We start from the raw sequence: 19,872 nt of genomic DNA on the forward strand, positions 1-19,872 counted from the left end.
CTGTGGCATCATTATCATTCCTCACATTAGCAGAAGAGGAACAAGTAAAACCATCCACCTGTGGAGCAAGCACCCGGTGGTCATCATACAAGCCACCAAAAAATAATCACACCAATTACTCCACAGCACCAGAAACTCCCAGTATCCTGCTCCCTCAGACCCGTTGACATGTAAAACCATACTGTTTGGTGTCATTTAATTTGGAGGTCAGCCTCAGACCGGCAGAGCCTCGCTGAGCTTTAGGAGGAACACAGCCATGCAAAATGTAGATGTGCAAAATCCAGAGGTCAGTGACCTGGAAGAGAAACACACCCTGAGTGCCATCGGTGACTCCATTTTGTGGACCCAGTGTCCTGTTTTACTGGCTCAGTACTAGAGGAGCTGGCTGTGAGTCCCATCCCTCTCTGTGTTGGCTCAGGACTCCCGGCTCTCTTGGAGCTACTGGCCATCCTTTGGATGCTGCCTTGGCGCAAGCTGAAGTAGGGCTCAGGCTCTCTGCTGCTGCTGGGCTGCTCTCACAAACCTGAAAGCCTTGTAAAGCCTTCCCCAGCTACCCCTCTGCACACAGGCCAGGAGATCCGTATTTTGAACCCCTGTAAAAGGTGAGCTTTGGAAAAAGTGGACACAGTGGCCATAGGAATCTGATCCTGTCCCAGAAGCTGTACCCAGGCTCTGCTCCAAGTCAGCACAGAAACCTCTTTCTAGTTTCTTCCTGCTACTCAGAAGAAGAGGTGGCTCTCCATCATCATCTTTCACATTTGCTCCTCTCCTCCAGGTTGGAGGCACATCCTTTTTCATATTACAGCCGCAGCTGTCCTACCAGTCCTGGCAGGGCAGAGGGACCGTTCCTAAGGGAGAATGTATCTCCAACAAACCCAGAAGAAATGCATCTACTTAACTCAGGTATGAGACTCCATGTCCTCACACTCACAAGAGCATCAAGGAGCCCAGGAAAGGCAAATGTCAGGTGGGCAGGGGACAAAGAAATGGGATGCTGACTTAGCACACCTGGAGGCACTGGTCTATCAGATGCTAACCCACTCTTGAGGATAAGAGATACCTTTGGTCTCTTAACAATGCGAGACACTGCACCAGATTGTGAGAGAAGCCTGCTCAAGGGGACAGAGGACAAATACTGACTCATTCCTGAGCTGCTCCCCAGGGGGCTGCTTCCTCCTATGCCCGCTGTGGTCTGACAGCAGGGAACAAATGCCTTTTCTCACTCCTATGTGATCAGGTGAAGAGGAGGGGTGACAGATGACTACCTACATGGCCTGCAGATGACTGCCCACATGAAGGCAAAGAGCCTTGCCATGGCTTGCAGCTTGCCCAGGATAGTGTAGGGGAAGCAGCACAGGAAGCTTGGACATCCCCACCAGGCTGCAGACCTCCATCACCTGCCTGCAGGCAGTTCTAACCTGGAGTCATCCCTGCCAGCTCCAAGGCATGACTGATGGAGTTACATCTGCTAACGTTTCTATTAAAGGCTCTGATTTTCCCCAGTTTGGCTGAACAGAGGTTGGAATAAGCTGACACATGCTGGAAAAGAAATGGGACAAGAGGAGTCCTGGAGCTGAGGGCTCCCATGCACTCTCCAAAAGCCAGCAAGCCAAGAATTAAGCACAGCCTGACCTTCCTTTTTCAAGGAGCTCACAGACCAGGCTACAAGCTGCTCTGGAGCCCTGCAATGGCAGAGGCAGCTGGAGATCACAAAGAAGAAACCCAGTCTGGTAAATCTGCAGGAGATCAAGAGGGCCAGGATTTGGCAGCATGATTTTCTGCAGCTTGTCAGAACAACAGGGTTCAGCAGCAGGTGTTTGCTCCTCAAAGCAGAACAGGATGTGCCGGTTGTACATAGGTCTGCACTGAACCATTGTACCTCTCCATGCCTTGCACCCACTCTGCAAAGGCTGTGGGTCCCTATGGGCGCGGGCTGAGCAACGGCCACCAGGCACCAGCATGACCAGAAGAAAACCACATGATGAGCCTATGAAAGCCTCCCCAAGATGTTAGCAGCTCCGCAGACCTCCACACCTGCCATGGTCACAGGACTGGCAGCTTAAGACACCTCTATCCTGCTGCCTCTGCCCAAGGCTACCAGTCACGACAGCATCAACTTGAACAGCATCTGAAGGGCAGCAGCTGCTGCAGGCAAGCAGAGACAGCAGGGGTTTTTATATATATATATATATATATATAAATATATATATATATGTATAAATATAATATAATATAAATATATATATATATACACACACACACACATATCCCTGTCAAAAGAGGAGACTCTGAGGACTTTCAGCACAACTCCCTGCTTTAGAGCAAACAGCTGCGTTCGGCTGCCTCTCTGGTGCTCCAGCCATTGATGCAGCCCAAAAGCCTTCATCTCACCTACGGCACATAAGCTCTTGGCACAGGAAGGAGCAAGAACCAATTTTGTTCTTTCATCCCTGTGATCTGATCATCACCCAGCCTCGCGACTCATCCATCCATATTTTGACTCGGTGCAGAAGAGAAAATGCTATGTTTTCTTTCTCCAGCCCTCCCTGAAGCAGCGCCTTTCCTCCCATTTTATATCTAAGGAGAATCGAAAAAGTGCAAGTTAGTCATAGCACAATGGTCTTTTTTCTGGAGGTAAAAATGCCACTGCTTTCAAATGTATTATCTCCCTGCTCCACAGGTTTCAAAGTGGGAGCTTCACAGCCAGGGAAACTGGGCCAGCAGTGCTTGCTGGAAAAGAGCAGTGTTTCTAAGAAGCTGTTTCGCATTTGATCAGGTTCATTTTGCTGTTTCTCAAGCCCAGCACAGCTGGCAAGGTCTGGCTCAGAGGGCTACAGGGAAGAACCAGCTCAGAAAAATCTCATTAGGACCCTGCTAAAATAGTTGCAAAGAGGAAGATCGATCTCATCCTCTTATTAATTGACTGGCTGGCAAAGAGGGAAGACCCCAAGGTTTGGGATGGTGTCTCTGAGAGCACTGGACCCATCTCCAACACATGACGAAGAAAACCTTTTGAGCCAGCTGCATCCTCTGGGATTCTCTATAAATACATTCGGGAAGAGCACACGTACAGATTGAGTCAATAAAGAGATCTGACAGAAAAGCACTGTAGTATTTTACTCTCCCTCCTTGCCCAAGGCAAACCATTTTGGTTCTCTCTCTCCCTTGGACAGCCATATGAAATAAGCCCGGTTTCCTCAGTGATCATTAATCCTCGATGCAAAGGCGACGCGGGAGCAAATCTTTGTGCCTGAGCAGATTCATCTCCGACAATTTTGCAAGGTTGGGTAAAGTTGTTACAGGCTTGCAAAGCCCAGCTTTCCAGAGCAAGAGAGAGCAAGGTGGCTTCCCACTCACTCCCAGGATGGAAGGCAGGACCCCTGGCTGGCAGACAGCACTGAGCCAGGCTTTTAGCCATTGAGCCATTGAGAATGCCTGCACGGTTTGGCATGCATGGGAAGGCAGACACTTGAAGCTTGCTCTCCTTCCAGGAGCTGCCTTCAGAAATGCTCCTGGAAAAGGAGCTGGGATGGTAATAGGACCAAAATGCTGGATGTCACAGGAAAGCACCCATGATGGCAGAGACCCAGGGCTGAGCTGCCAGCTGGAACGGCTTCCCCAGGGATGTGGTAGAGTTCCCATTGACAGAGGCTTTCAGGATGCAATTGGTTGCTAGACAACCTTATCCAGGCTCCCTTTCCCAGGAAGGGTTGGCCCAGGTGATCTTTCCAGGTCCCTTCCAACCTGGGCTGTTCTCATTCTCTGATCACAGTCAGAACTGGGGAGGCCACGGTGGTCGGAAGCCTGCCTCCCACACCACCAATTCCCTGGGATAGGAACTTCTCTGTCTGCTGCTGGCGCAAGCGCTTGCACAGTCAACAAGAAGTTGGGGAAAAACTTGGTGATTTCACCACGAAAGAAGCTGCAGAGGCAGGGAAGGAGCCTTTTTAACTACAAAAGCTCAAACCAGGCCAGAAAACCTCTTTTCTGCTCAAATCAGGGCTGCCACCAGAGCTGTGGTTTTACACCTGCCCCCGTGCAGCTGAACAGCAGAGCTGAAACAGAAGCCATGTGTCTGCAAGAAGGAAGGTGCTTGGAAGCACAGGGCAGCAGAGAAGCAGGTAGCACACACACCGACCAGCGCACACTCGTATACCCAGAACAAGTCCGGCTACATAAGGGCAGCTGAGAACTAAGCATGAAGCATGGCCAGTGCTAAGTCATCACCCGCCCCCAAGGACCAGGGAAAAACTGACAGCAGATGAGTAGTGGCCTGGGGCTGCCAAATTCCTCTAGATAAGTGGGAAAGCGGGAATGCCTGCTGTGAGTGGCAGGAGACATGACGCAGAGCCCTGGATCCCCATATGTTCCATTAGCAGCACAGGAGGAGCACGATTCCCTGCAGACACAGGTTAAACAGACCTGCTCTGCTGCACGAGCCAACCCCAAGCTGTGTCCAAAAGTCCCTATGAAGCTAAATAACACTGTCCACCAAAAATCCCTCCCACCTGGCTCAGCTCCCATCCTGACCTTGTGGGCATCCTGCCCTCCCCTCCATGTACTGCGAGGTCACTTGCATTCACAGGACTGAAACTTCTTCAGAGGGTTTTGTCGCTGAAAACATTTAACAAGCGGAAGTCCCCATGAACATGCAAACTGATCTGATGTGACATGCAGCTGGGGGTTGCCAACCAGCAGCAAGCAGGCAGCCTTGCTGGAGAGAGACTGCTGAAAACCAGCTGTCAGTGCAGGTCAACAGGAGACGAATGTCTGTGAAGGCGCCAAGCCCATGCAGAGGCACCTCGGTGTCCCCCTCTGATCCCCGCAGTTGCATGTCACCTTCCAGAGAGGTTCAGGCCGAAGCAGTGTTGTGCCACCCATTGCCAGCTCCTCCTGCCAAGCCCAAGATCAAGAGATTCACTGGCTCCTGGCAGAGAGCACACACCAGCCATGGGTGTCCTCCAACACTGCTGGCCAAGTTAGTCCAAAACTCATCCTCTACATCAACCAGGGGATGAGTAGGGAGAGACTTTTAGCTTGCTGAGACTCCCATCCTTAAACTGTCTTCCCCTAAAATAAGGCCAAAATCTTACCTACTTACATCACCTCTTTTACTGGCAGCAGACACAGGGTGTGTAAAGCCTAAGCAAGAGGAGGGGGTGTGATGTACTTAATGCACGCCACCACATTACCCAGTGCCCACAAGCCCCCAGACAATCAGAAACAATTGCCCAAAGCCATCTTTGACACTGCCTTTTTCTGCTCTCTCTTCTTTTCTTCCTGGGGCCATGAGCAGCTGTGGAAGACCAGACCTCAGCAGCATGTGGCAGATTGGATGTGACAACCCCTGTGCCTCAGTTTCCCTGTCTGCAGGGAGATGCTGCAAGCATCAAGGCTGTGCTCCACTGCCCTTTGGAGGAGAAGACTGCAAACAGCCAACACTTCCACAGGGTTCCTAAGGGAGAAGAGAGAATTCAATCCACTATGCAGCACTCATGACCACGAGTGACTGGCAGTGAAGACAATGTTAAGGGCTTCCTTGGTCATGGGATAAACCAAGCCAGAGCAGCATTTGAGTTGGATTTTATTTCTAAGAGGGGAAACAAGTAGGATGGGTCTTGTTCCTTCCCCCTCATTTCCAAACCCTGCTGCTGGCTGGCTGTCACGAGTGGGCAACACCAGGGAGGTGGCTTGTCATCAGTCGCCCGCTCTGAGTCAGACCAGCTGAGGTAAAAAAAGCCCTACAAAAGTGGAAAAAACCCCAAACTCTGGAAAGGGAAACACTCCCACCCTCCACCAGGAGTCTGCCTGCACCAACCACCCCAAGCATCCACCCCTCCCTAGGGCTTCCCATCAGCAGCCACATCCCCATCCTACTGAAGATGTCACCAGTCTGCAGCTACACTGCATCAGAGCTATGTGAGGCACAACCGCTGGGACAGGCCAACCTGCCGCTGCTGCAGCCCCAAGGTACACAACCGGTGGGCACCAGGTGCCAGTTAGGCCCATCTGCAGTGCAGAAGCCACGTGTGACCCAACCTACAGCCCAGCTTGGGGCTCATGCAGACACAAAGGCTCCCAAAACACTTTCCCCAGAGTCTGTATCCTTACTCCAAGCCCCTACCAAACCACAGCACAGCAGCCTGTCACACTGTCAGCTTTGCTCTCATCTTTGCCATCAATACGAGTCAGACACGACAACTCCTCTATGACTCTCAAGGGCATTTCCCCCCCCACCACCCTGTTTTTATTTGATTCGTGAGGATTGCTTAACAGTGGCATCAGATAACCTCCTGTCTTCCTGGGAACTCTACAGACCTATATTCAAATGCATATTTGCTAAAACTAAAGGCCTTTCTTGCCAACACCCAAAACCTTTCTAAAGCGTCCACAAACCAATCCCCATGGTCACCTTGGGGCATTGGAAAAGGGAAGGAGAAAGATGGAGAGCTCCAGCTCCCAGAAAGCCACAACCATATTCCTCAGGGTGACCCACTGGTGCAAGAAGGAGGAAGGTTATCTAGAAGAGTCCTTCAAGGCCCACATGATGAGACATTGAAGGAAGCAGTCCCAGACTGGTGGTGGTAAGTTCTGGATAAAGGTATCCTGCTCCTCACTCTCCCTAGGAAGATGGATATAGAACTCCGAGTGGCCTTGGCAGTGCTCCCCAGAGCTCACAGGAGACCAAAGGAGTTCATGAGGATGAGCATAGCTATGGTTGAAGAATAGCACCACAGAGAGGGCTGAGTCTCTGTAGTACTTCCTATATGCCCAGAGGAAAAACCTGGGCAGCAGCTGACGGGCTGGAGGTGCTGCTGCAACAGGGTCTCACACACGCTCAGACTGCAGCTGGACCACTTGCACAGAGCCCAGAACAAACAAACTAGATCAGCCAGGAGAAAGAATTTAAGGGGAAAACATCCCAATAATTGAGCCCTCTTTGCAATTGTTTTACCAGCTGTGAATCCCTGACCCCAGCCCCTGACACAGCCAAGCAAAAAGATTGTTCCATGGTTTTGCCTTTAAAGTACAAACCACCTGCGACGGGAACGCAGCTCCACAGACCTTCATTTGTAACAGCAGGGAGATCAACAGATCTGAGCAAGGCCAGCAGCCATGGCAGTGTGATCAGGGGAGCAGGAGGGGAAGGACATGGTGCAGCCATATTCACGAGGGCACTGGGCACCAAGGCTTGGCTGCTGCAGAGGACCACGTGTAGGTTCTCGGTCCTCTACAGACAGAAAGCTGTTCACATTAAGAAGCTGTTTGGGCTGCTGGGTGGGAAAGGACAGTCTAAAGGATGGCACAGAACCCGGCCATATCAGCTGGGGGAAACCTTGGTGGTGTCACCAGGAAGAAAGGAGTGTTCAGTATTTCTGCAATTGAGTTAGGTCAAAGCCAGAAAACACGGGCAGAGGATCCAGGTGAAATGCTTGTTCTTCCATGAGAAGATACAACACATTGCTCACAGGTCCAGACAACACACATTTAAAACATGCCAAAATCCCAGCTGACAAGCTCTTTGCATGTCAAAGGGTGATCTCTAGCCAGCTGGAGATGCTACAAAGTCCCAGGAGAGACAGCAGCCTTTGCCTGCCAATATTAAAATAGGCAAATAGCTGACTCGGGCAAGCACAGGCTGGTCAGCAAAGACAGAGCCAAGGCAAAAGAAACGGATGGCTGCAACTGGACCAGATCATCAGGAAGCAAAGACTGACATAATTAATGCCAACCAACACGTGTTTACAGCTGTCAGATCCTGTTGGCAAGCGTGATTTATTTTTGTGGGGACTGCAGGCTTGACTGATAAATCAACCAGATCCCTGCCATTCACTCAAATTCAGAGAAGACACAGGACTTGGTACAATTTTGGACTCTTCATTAGGGACTGTAGTGACAGGACAAGGGGTAATGGGTTAAAACTTAAACAGGGGAAGTTTAGACTGGATATAAGGAGGAAGTTCGTTCCTGTAAGGGTGGTGAGGCACTGGAATGGGTTGCCCAGGGAAGCTGTGAATGCTCCATCCCTGGGGGTGTTCAAGGTCAGGTTGGACAGAGCCTTGGGTGACATGGTTTAGTGTGAGGTATCCCTGCCTACGGCAGGAGAGTTGGAACTGGCTGATCATAAGGTCCTTTCCAACCCTAACTATTCCATGATTCTATGATCCTATAATTTTCCACTTTTAACGAAGAAACAACAACTCCATTAAGGGACAGTGGCACGTGTTTGCAGTCACTGTTACCTGGCTCAGAACAAACTCACAAGGAGGGGTGGTCTGTGGCAGGGGGCAAGATCTTCACCAGACGTCTCTACACCACAGCAATAAGACCACTGCTGAAATAAAGCATCCATTTGCAACAGTGACAAGTCAGAGAACTTTCTAAGCTGAAAACAGGTCCAAAAATAAGGGTCCAAAATAGGATGCTCTTTCACCCCACAGGTCCCCTTCAGTCCCCTCCTCCTCCTGTTCCCCTCCCCTATTTTTCAGCATCTCCAAAGCTTTCTCCACCCTCCCTCCCTACATTCCACTCCTCTCCCTGCCTCCTCCTCCTCCCTCTCCATCCCCACTCTCCCACACCCCCTTCGTATGACAGGCAGCCATGCATCCTCCCTCCACTTCAGCTAACTCCTCTCCACTGGAGCTGGCATTCCACCTCTGCTACCAAGTCCCCTTTCATGCCTCCTGACTTTTGCCTTCCCACCCGCTTCCTCCCTGCTGCTGCTGGGGTGGGAGGGCAGTGGGGGGCACACAGCACTCAGCAGGCCTGACCTGTGGCTCTTATTAACAGCGCCCTTCTCAAAGGAGGCACAGCATGAAATAGATAAATAAAGCAAATCTGTCTCACTGCTGTCTCGGGTTGCTTAAGGGAGCCGGGCATCGGGGGTGGGATGAAGGATGCTATTTGGAGAAGCTGTCTCCATGGCAACCACCATTCCCACCACCAAGTGGGCATAGGTCACCTGTTTCCATGAAAGTTACCCCCCTCCTCTCTCGTTCCCCATCTCTCCACCCTGTGAAGTGCCAGCAGAGCCCCAGGGATGCAGGTGGTCCAGCCTAGGGGAGAAGCCGCAGTGATGCTGGTGACACAGCTGCCAACAGCCTCCAAAGACCCCCACACCACATCAGAGGAAGCCAGGGCAGCCCCAGGGTGCAGTGTGCAGGGACCTGCAGTACCCGCTCCCCTTTGCCCCAGGCTGGCAAGGCAACCCCCCGGTCAGTCTAACATGGGCAGAGAGGCCACACTTCGCTGCAGGACTTGGGGATGGATGCACGCACCCTGACACGTGCTGCAGGGACTGAGGCAGAGATCAAAACGTGTCCCCTCCCTCTGCACATGGCCCTGGGCACTGCATTCCCATACGATTTCAGTTATTTTAATTCAAAATCGGCCCCTCCCGCTGAATGCTGCCAAGGTGCTCCCAGAGCAATCCACAGCTCCCTTTTTAGCTCCGACAACCCCATCTCTCATGTGACAGATGTGCTCACCAGGACCTTTCCCCAAGTAAGGCAGCTCCAGCCCCATATCGCCAAGCACTCCCGCAGCCAACCTGATGCTCCCACTCCTGCCAGCCCCTTCCCCACATTCCCACACATCCACTGCAGGGCTGGCAGAAGGGCCCAACACTCCCCACATCATAACTGAGCTCCAGGGAAAGACAGAGAGAGTATGGAACGAAGAGAATGGGGAACTCGTTCTGCCCTCCGCCAGCTCTCCAGCACTAGGGGAACACGAGCAGCAGAGGTCTCACCCACTGCCGGTGTTAACATGCCTCTGCTGGTTACCAGCAGGCAGCTCCCTAAGGCTGGGGTGCGCAAGAGTGTCGGCAAAGAGTCCCCCACTGAAGCTCTGGGGTTAGCACCTGGGTAGTCATCCTGCGGCACAGCACAGGCTGCAGGATTCACACGGTTCCCCCACAGGGCTGGGAGTTTCGCCAGGAAAAGCAAGTTTATAAATAGTGCGTTTCAACACGAACAAACGAAAGCAGCAGAACTCGACAGCCAGATCAGCCAGGGGCTGAGCACAGGCCCTCCCCAGCATCCTCTCCACCAGGAAGGACGGTCACATCCCTTCCCTCCATCGCCCAGCTGGCCAGCATCATCCTGACTCTCTAGAAAGCCTGAACCTGGAGACGCCCTTCTCAGATGTGCTGCTTGGGAACACCCTTGCTGCAGCTGGTCCAGCAGCCGGAGCAAAACAGCAGAGCTGGCATCAAAAAGACCAGAAGCAGTGGGGATGGCCACCTGCTCTGCTCAGGGTAAGGGGAAACAGCCCACAACTGCCCAGCATCGACCAAGGGACACAAATTTCAATGCATTGCTTGAAACAAAGTGTTCCTAAGCCCATGGACCAGAAAGTTTCTAACTTCTCCCACTCCTGCAGAAAACAGCTGCCCCACCAGTGAGGCTGGCACTTGAAACAGAAGTCTCAGGGCACAGTGCATTACACCAAAGGGGCACATGGCTGCCAGATCCTAACAACAAGTAAGGCACTCAAGGAAAATGGCAGCTTTTATCTCTGTGTTAAGGAGGAAAGCAGCAAGCCATCAGATGAGAACTTACTTCTTGTCAACACAAAACAGCAGAAAAGACACCCCTGCACCTATGGAGTGAGTGGGAGGACATCCCTGCTGGGGAAATACCTGCCAGGTTGCAAAAGGAGGAGATCTTGATGGCAGTGCCCAAGGGAAGACATCAAGACATGACATGTCAGAGCAGCCCCATCAGCTGTCAGCATGAGAAGCCTCCGACAGTCCACTGAACACATGCAGAGCTCTTCACACCATGCTTGCTTACCTTGATGTAGGTGTCAAGGGCTGGGTGGACACGGTTGATTGCTAGATGGATGGACAATGGCGTAGTGAATGGGAAGGTCGCCATGACCACATGGCTGGGAGCAGGAAAGGAGAAGATCTTGAAGCCATACTTCTGGAACCGCTTGATTTGCTCTTCTGATGGCTTTGCATCTCCCTCACTGAGGATTCGGCCTATGGCAAAACGGCACTTCTCTGGAGACACCTGATCAAGGGGGACAGACAGCCAGCGTCAGAAGAAGAGAGAGTCTTAATAACAGCCAAAACCTCAACCTACTGAGCATGGAGGCAGGAGACCACCACAAACCAGGGTAAATGCAATGATCGGGCACACCGAACTAGGTGCCCACTCCTAGGTGCCCACACTCAGCCTTAGCTCACAGACCAGTGCAGAACATACTGCTTCCCTCCTCGGAGGACACAGGGACTTGCAGCAAAGAAACCCCATCACGCTGCTCACCAAAACCTGTCCTAGGTGAGTCACTGCCCAGTGTCTCTCTTGCTCTCCCCCGCATCAGAGACTCAACTGCTAACATGTGCTCACCACCATCCCCATGTGCAGGGCATCCCTGCTACTCTGGCAGGAACTAAAAAGGGATTTGACCACAACTTACCCACTTGCCTCCACCACACCCTCAAGGAGGTTGACCTGCACCGGTGACTGCCCCCAGCAGCCACCCACACACCATGTGCTGGTGCAACCGACTTGCACGGGCCACCAGCACTAAGCCAGAGAGAAATACAGAGGCTGATGGGTCTCTCCTATATGGGCACACTCATTCCAGCTGTTTCAGGGTGGGAAAATGAAGGCATGAAGACTTGCACAGAGTCAGCAAGCTATTTGTAGTAGCATGAAGAGAAACAAATCCCCTTCCATCCTGGACCACAACAACATGCAAAATGTAAAACACGCTCTCTCCGTATTTGGGAATGCTCTGCAGGCATTAGCATCACAAAACTCTTGTGGGGATGATGTGAGGCAGAAAGAGGATGCACACAAGGCCACCATGTTACCACTTCCCGTCCTCATATGCCCCCCAAAGGGATCACCACTCTGTGCACCCCAATCTCATGCCTAATTTTGCCTGTGCAACGTCTCTTTCTGCAGCATAACTACCTCAACACTGCAGTCCTTGCCCTCCCTTTCCTTTAAAACACTTTTTAATGTTGCAGAGCAGGACTATCCTGGAGGAGAAACACAGCAGATGCAAATAGGAAGGAAGAAAACAGCCTGTCAGAAGTAGCAGCATCCACCAGGCTGGGGACTGGCGCCTGACAGCTCATTCTTGCCCTCCTATGCTGCAAGAGGGAGCTGCAGACAGGGCTGTGCTGAGCATCACTGCTTTGGGGCCGGGAAGAAGAAGCAGATCTACCCTAAAGACAGCAAGAGGCAACAGTTAAAGGCATCCCTAGGGAAAAGTCCAAATGAAGCAAGGAGACAAGGGACATCTATAGTAAATTCCTTTAAACATGAAATAAAATCTCCATTTACATCCTGAGCAAAGACAGTTCACCCCCAGAGCAGGTGGAAGGACCAGAGATGCCGAAGCAGGCAGCACCACTCAGGCCAGGTACATTTGCTTCCTCCATTCTCCTTTTAACTTTCTATTTCATAGTATGCAGCCCCACAGGTGCTTTCTCAAGGACAGCAGCAAGACAGATTTGCTTCCTCCCCTGGCTGACAAAGACCATCTCAAGGGAAGGAAGGAAACACTCCAGCTAAAACCACCCTTGCCCTAATTGTCCTTTTAGGATGGGCAGATGCTGATCAAAGCCTCTGCTTCCCCAAGCACCCCAACAGAGAATCTTTGGAAATTATTAGTTAACCTAATCAGCAGTTCTGCTGATTGGAGCAAACCCCATTCTTGCACTCAGAGAGCCCTTTGGCCTCATCCATCCAGCCTCTGGGCACAGGCTGGTCACTGAGCATGTGAACATGTGGATTGCAGGCAAAAGGCCCTGGCACGTGCCTACAGCTAGATGTGAGCAGAAGTGCTTGGCTGGGGCTGAGCACAAACCCACCCGCCACATCCCATCCTTGCTGAGCAGTTATTTTTATTCCTGACAGAGGTGGGAGAAGTAGGGAGAAATCCTCTGGGCTGCTAAATATTAAATAAAAAGGAAAAAAAGGAAAAAAAAGTGCAAATTAATATTAATCTTGTCCATTAAGCCACATAAAACATCACTGGCATGGGTTCGGCAACACTCAGGGAGCATCCTTGTGTGAACACTAAGAGCCAGGAGCCAGAAGGAAGCCCTGGGGATGCAGTTGCCCTGAGGCCCAGTGTGACCCTGAGGTATCCCACATGCTCCAGGCCACCAGGCTCTGCCCAGCACACAGCTGATGTTCTCTGGCATCCCCATCCTCTCTTCTACCAAGAGCCTCCTCCTTTGGCCATAAATCTGCCAGGACAGCAAATCCCACACTGGTACCTACTGGTCATCAGCCCCTTCCCACTGCAGCACTGGGGCACTAAACCCCACAGCAGCTGGTGGCCAAGAGCCAGGCTGGAGGCAGCTGTCTGGACAGAGCCCACCAGTGCTTGGTCAGGGACACAGGGGGACACAGCAGGCAGCGAGCACATTCTGCTGCCTGATGACAAAAGGTCTAATTTTGGTGACAAGTCAACATCTGCAGTGGGTGGCCAGCTCTGGGCAGACCAGCCTCTGCCACAGGGTGCTTCACCAAGGTCAGGAGAGCGCTGAAAACAAGGAGGAAGAGGTCCTCTTCCTCCCAGGGGAAAGGCAGCCTGAGTAACTGATTCTGCCCTGCTGAACCTCCAGGAACAAGGAGCCAGCAGTGCACACCATCTCCCATACCATCACAGCTACAGCGGGTACAAGCACACAGTGCCCAAGCAGAAGATCTGTAGGGCAACCACAGGCATGTCCACATCGCATCCCCAGAGCAGGGTACCACCAAGCATGGATGCTGAGCCTTTCCAGCAGCACTGACCACCCCACACAGGACTCTCAACTCCAGGTGAGAACCTTGATGCGAGGACACAAATCTGTGGCAGAATTAGCCACCTGGACCACATGGGCCTCAGCACACCATGCATTCCTCACGGCTCCCATCCCTCACCCACTCCAAACATGACACTTCTTGTGGACAAGTGTCCAAGCGTGTTCAGTCAAACTCTGCCACTGCCCAGCTTACTCCATGGAGGAAAGTACACTCCACCACCCTCCTTCCCAGGCCAGGAAGAGGCACTGCAGTGTGTCTTTTTGCCTCCCATGATCCAGAAGTAAAAACTGGAAGATAAACGGTAAGTCAGCTCAACACTAGATACAAAGACATAAGGTAGCTGAGCGCACCAGGCTCCAGAGGCCACTGTCAAGCTCAGTGCTTCCTTGCCTCTGATATCTTCCTGTCAGGCCACTCAGGACTATGTTTTCACAGACAAGTCCCGTCCAAGCAGGTCCGAACCTTGGGAGCACCATGTTGCAAGCAACAAAACAGGGTTCCTAAAATAGGATCAGTCACCCCCAGAGCAGAAGCACAGGGTGAGAACTATCAACCCCATCACTGTGCCCCACGCCAGCCCCTAGCACACATGTCCAAGCACACACACAGAGCTGCTAACTACTCTGCTGTCCCTCCCCCTCCTCGTGGCATTCCTCCACGGTCACACTAGCTACTGCAGCATCACTGGGGAGCCAGGCTGTCTGCCACAGACAAATGCCCACATGCTGTTATCTGGAGAACCTAATGCCACCTCAGATCAGCTACCAGGCTCCTCACTCTCCAGCAAGTTCTGGTGTACTTTGGTTTGCTCCTTGTCCTGGACAGTACCCACCAGAGTACCTAGGTCTTGCTGGCAGCCATGAGGCAGTGCGCTTTCTGCTCACCTCTCAGCTTGAAAAGCGTCATGGAGTTAACTGTTTCATCAGACAGGAGCCCTCAGCACACCTCACCCGAGGTTTCAGTAAGAACTCTTGGGGGATGAAAGGACTACAGGGAAGCTCAGAAAAATAAGAGAGCACTACAAACAAGGGGAATATGGATGAGGACAGAGCAAGCTGAAGAGACCATCGGCTTTCAACCACAGAGCTGCAAGTCCAAAAGGAGCCTTGGCTGCACTTCCTGCAGCCAAGGGATCTGCCAAGGAATGCGTTACCTTGGGATCATGAACATTGGCCTCTGCTCCATAATCACATTCACTATGCTGCTGATAACTCGTTCATAAGGAGCTATCAGATGATAGCAAGCTTTGCTCGACCAATGCCTTCCAGTTAGGGTTGTCCGAGAAACAACTTGCTTTCAGGTGCCTTTCCCCACAGAGCATCCTCTACACATCTGGGAGACCTTGTGAATCCCAGTACTCATCTACAGAGGGTGAGCTGAAAGTGCCTGAAATACAGGTAGGGAGCATCCTGAGCTGTGAACCCAGGTGCTGACCACAAGAGCTTACAGGCCCCGTCAGGCACGCCTTACCGTGTGCGGGTTGTCGTAGTAGACACCAATGGAGTAGAGCTTCGAAGAGATGCTGCAGCCGTCCGTGAAGAGCTGCCCAGATTCACCATAGGGGCCTACCCTGAACTTGTAGGCCAGTGTGATGTTGCCGACAGGTGGGGAGCCAGCACTCACAACCACCTCTGTGAAGAGCCCCGAGTAGACAGCGAAGCCAAAGACGGTCAGAAGCAGCAGCACGACCAGCACTGCAATAAGCCCGAGGAGCACCCAGTCAGACATGACGGATGCTTGGTGCTCCACACTTCCTGATGCACTAGTGGCAAGAGATGAGAAAGAAAGGGAGTTAAGCTAGTGCTCAGACAAGCAATCACTCTGAAGATATTTATTTGCAGTGAAATACAACCACTTCCAAACCCTCTTACACGTGAAGCTTAAAGACAGTGGAACCACCCTAGAAATCTCCTGTATATTAGCCCCACGTTGCATCAGCCTGCTCCAATTGGTTGCCAGGTACAAATTACACTGCTTCAGCACCTCTTGGGAATGAGGTGATTATGGAGGAGAAATGGAGAGGTACTGTCCCCATCTCCCAGAACCAGCCACACTGCTTATGTCCAGCCTTGCATCCAGGAAAGACCAAAAACCACCCCGTGATCAACACTCAACACTGGGCTAAGGATCAGGGGTCTATAATAAAATAATTTATAATTTATAAATGCCACACCTGGTATTTTGACCTGGGGAGCCCCTTTGATCCAAGCGCTCAGAGAAGCTCAGAGCAAGTTGAAGACCCAGCTAGAAAAAACATCCCAAACACACTCAGGTGCAATGAATTACTGGCAACGCTTTTAGCCTTAAAGAGTTTCCATAACCCCAACAAAAGCTTCTTGCTTTGCTTGGCAACCCTTTTCTCCCTCACACTTGCTGCACAACACAGCAGCCTGGTGAACACCTCCTGCTTGTTTTCACCCACCAAGAGCAGTGGCTCTGGAGAGCTGCAACCCAGACCATTGCAGGAGAGTTGTTTGCTTTTTATTCTCCCTTGACTACACAGATCTGGTCACAGGGGTTGGCTGCAACACTCCCCTGGGACTTGCACAGGAGCTCAGTTTGAAAGCAAAGGTTGAAGTAAACAATTCACCTTCACCTCTGTGTTTTAAACACACTTTATCCAATAAAAGCTGTTCACAGTGGCTGCTGCTTGCTCAGCTTTACAGCAAGAGAAAAGAGTCACATTCTGGTAGAAGCCACAGGCAGCTCTGCTCAACCCCAGCAAGTAGGGGTACGGCAAAACCAAGCCCTGCAGATCCAGCACCACCAGCTATGCTCTGAGTGCCACAGCAGCACCAGGCTGGGCACTGTCGCAAACCATGGCCCTACTCACCTGCAAAACCAGCTCAGCTCAGAAACGGTTCATGACATCTGATCCACTGGGGTGCAGGATCTGCGGCGCTGCAGCAGGAAAAAATAAACATCATTGCTTCCTTTTGAACACACAAGGCCAAACGCAGAACAGTCACAGCAGAGCACCTGAAAGGCACCCAGCTGCCTCGGACCTGCTCTCTAGAGAGGCGTCCCAAGGAGCAGCTGCTCCCACAGGACCCCACGAGACAAGATTTCTTCCCAAAATTCTGTGGCTGAATGCAAGGGCACCAAGAAACACAGACACTGGAAAGGAACGGCGAAGGTGGACAATGTCCTGCTTGTATGTCCCACCCTGGGGACACCCGAGTTGTACCGGATACTGCTCCGGGGGGCGGCCTCGCAGGGGAGGAGCCCCTGATCCACAGCATGCCCGGAGCTTTACACCCGTTCCGGTCCGCAGCAGCACCTAGCCTCCTCCCTAGACCCAACATAGATTTATTACTTCAAATCACAGCTCTGGCGGTTCTCCATGAGCTGCCAGCCCGAGGGCGCAGAAGGCGGCTGGCACCAAGTGAGAAACCGGTGTTCTCGGCTATTATTCCCCGTTCCCGTGGGTCGTTCCACCCCCCGGCGGCAGGCGCGGGCAGTTTGCCATCTGCCCCCCTCACACGCAGCGGGGGCAGAGCTCGCCCGGTCCCTGCCCGGCCAGGAGGCCGTGCCCGAGCGGAAGGCAGGGTCTGACCCGAGCGGCCCCAGCACCCGGCCCGGCCGGCCTGCAGCAGGCGCAGCTCCCGGCCCCTCTTGGCTGCAGCCCCGCCATCGGCCCAGCTGCCGGAGCGGTGAGTGACCGGCCGAGCCCGGCCGGCGTCCCCCCGCCGCAAGCAGGCCGCGGCCTGGGGGGAACCGGAGCGGAGCGGCTCTGGCCCGCCTGGCCCCGCCGCCGCTCCGCTAGCGGAGAACGCCCCCCGCCCGGCGCTGGCCGGGGGGCCGCGAGCGCCGCCCCGCTCTCCTCACCCGGGGCTCGCCGCTGCCGGCCGGCCCGGAGCGCTCCCGGCTGCCGCTCGCCCCGCCCCTCTCCAGCGGGCACGCCCGGCCCCGCCCCGCCAGGCGCAGCAGGAGCGGCAGAGGGGGCGGGGCTTCCGGCGGGGCCACGGCCCCTTCCCGCGGCAAGACCGGCACTGCCGGGGCAGCGCAAGAGAGCGCCCCCTGGCGTGGTGCGGGGCCCTGCCCCCGCCCATGGCGCCCGGCGCGGCACCCGCGCACCGCCCCGCGCCGCAGAGGAGGGCGCCGGGGCCTCCTCGCCGTGCCCCCGTGACACGGCTGCTCGGCCCTCGCGGCGCCTGCCGGGCCAGGATGCCGCTGGACGTGACTGATGATCCGCGTGTGGTCCTCCAGCGTTACCTCGCTGCGGCTGCGGCAGCTCCGCACGCGTCCCGACCGAGTGACGCCGAGCGCCGGGCTGCGGCGCAGCCGGCGGCTCCGGTTAATGGGCTCCTTCCCTCGGGCGCTGGACAAACGGGTTCCGCGATGGCGAAGGACACACGGGCCGTGCGTTATGGCCCTGACCACAGGGCCTGGCTGACCGTGGTACCGGGCAGAGCTGCTCTGCAGCGCTTGGGCCCTGCGGTGAGGCTGTTGGTTTCTGCTGATGGTCGGGCTTTGTGACTGCTGGAAGGAAAACCAGGCAGATAGGTTGGCAGACATGGACAGCAGTAACCAGCAAGGGGGAGCACCAGGAGGGTTGAGAAAAAAAAGAGTTAAACGTTGGTTTCATCACAATAATATTGATGATGGTGATAATGATGTTACTGTTATTATACTTCAATTTTCACTAGTTCAGTTATTAAACCGTTCTTATCTCAACATGTGGGTTTTTCCACTCATCCTCCCCATCCCACCAGAGGAAGGATTGTGTAAGCGACTGGCTGTGTGGGATTTAGCTGGTAGTTGGGCTTAAACCATGAACAGAGGAGCAAGCAGTCCTCCCTACCTTCTTCTCCTCCTCCAAGAGAGGCTTGCTAGAAGGACCGAGACACAATTCCCATCCTTGTTCTTCCACTCTGTATAAAAGCCTTGACAACTCTCTTTCTCCAGCCTCTTCAGTGCTGTTGGCAGGGAAAGTCTGCTCTCTGGTGCTGGTACACCAAATAACCTGCCCGCCCAAGCCACCTCCAGATGCAGCAGCAGTGGAGTTTGCTGCTGGTGGAGTTTGCCGCTCTCTCCTGCTGTGTTTTCACATCCGTTTCCCATCTGTCCCAACCATCTTCATCAGGGTTGTTCATAGAGGGAGTTCCAGGCACTGCTTTTCTCTGATGTGGAGCCAAGGAGCTCATTTATGAACAGTAGTTTGACATACTGTAATACTTGCCTTTCTGTAGCAGCTTTCCTGCAGGGATCTCACAGCTTTCTGTAAAATTCTGTTAAATCTCACAGGCCCTCCTTGTATTTGGCACTACAGCTCTTTTGCAGCTGGAGGAAAATATTTCAGCTTGGTTACGTGTCTTGCCTGGAGCCATACAGTGAATCACTGGCAGAAAGAGGAAGAGAACTCAGAAGCCCTTTAACTGCCAGCTCTGGCCATCGCACACTTCTCTTTCCTCCACCCTTGGAGTTATTTAACTCAGCACATGTAATACTTAACACATACATTTTCCCAGTACCACTAACCACTAAAATCCGGGTCTCATTTAGCAGCTTCATACCTTCACTATGAAGCAGTACATTGAGAAAAGCCAAGGCAGAAGTATGTAAAACTCGTGCTTTCTGGGAGGTTTCCCTTTTGTCCTCACCTGCTTGGCCACATCGCACACCCACCACTGGCACCATAAACTTGTAATATTTGCCACTACAGAACTTCTTGTACCAATCAATAAATTTTCTAAAATATTCATTTGTTCAAATGAAACTGCTGTTGATGGGAAAACCAGGACAGGACAATAGGAAGGGATCACACAAGCAAACACACATGTCCCGGTATCCTGTGAAAGACTAGCAGCCTGAAGAGGCCAGCAGCACTTCAGCCCTTCACCATTCGGTGCTAAAGCAGAAGAGGAGATACACTGAAGGACTAACTATTGACCCATTATTTTGCCCTCAGGTTTAAATTAATTTCCTGCTGATTTCTGCTCTGTTTCTTTGTTGCGACAGGAACTAAAAATTCACAGTGTTACAGAATAAGAAGACATTTTTGTCTTTTCAGACAAATCTAAAAATGTTAAAAAATATGCAGATCTGTCTTATGGTTAGCTGTTTATTTAGGCCACAAATGCTAAATAGC

The 19,872-nt window shown here is 52.7% G+C and overlaps 1 protein-coding gene across 3 annotated transcripts in view; it reads right to left on the bottom strand.

Moving 5' to 3' along the window:
* Nucleotides 1-18,018, bottom strand: part of TEX264 (testis expressed 264, ER-phagy receptor) — a 37,632-nt gene extending 19,614 nt beyond the window's left edge. Inside the window, exons 1-4 of one of the 3 annotated variants that reach the window (XM_065687357.1) lie at nucleotides 17,997-18,018; nucleotides 16,615-16,682; nucleotides 15,252-15,543; nucleotides 10,797-11,018 (exon numbers count right to left, since the gene is read on the bottom strand). In XM_065687357.1, the coding sequence (XP_065543429.1) occupies nucleotides 10,797-11,018; nucleotides 15,252-15,509 (480 nt within the window). In that variant the 5' untranslated portion in view covers nucleotides 15,510-15,543; nucleotides 16,615-16,682; nucleotides 17,997-18,018. Of the gene's footprint in view, nucleotides 1-10,796; nucleotides 11,019-15,251; nucleotides 15,544-16,614; nucleotides 16,683-17,097; nucleotides 17,276-17,609; nucleotides 17,716-17,996 lie in introns of those variants that run through there. The other 2 variants (XM_065687356.1, XM_065687358.1) reach the window with 2 other exon arrangements.
* Between the last annotated feature and the right edge of the window lie 1,854 nt (nucleotides 18,019-19,872).

Source organism: Lathamus discolor, chromosome 7 (assembly GCF_037157495.1).
Source record: "Lathamus discolor isolate bLatDis1 chromosome 7, bLatDis1.hap1, whole genome shotgun sequence".
Classification (NCBI taxonomy): Eukaryota; Metazoa; Chordata; class Aves; order Psittaciformes; family Psittacidae; genus Lathamus; species Lathamus discolor.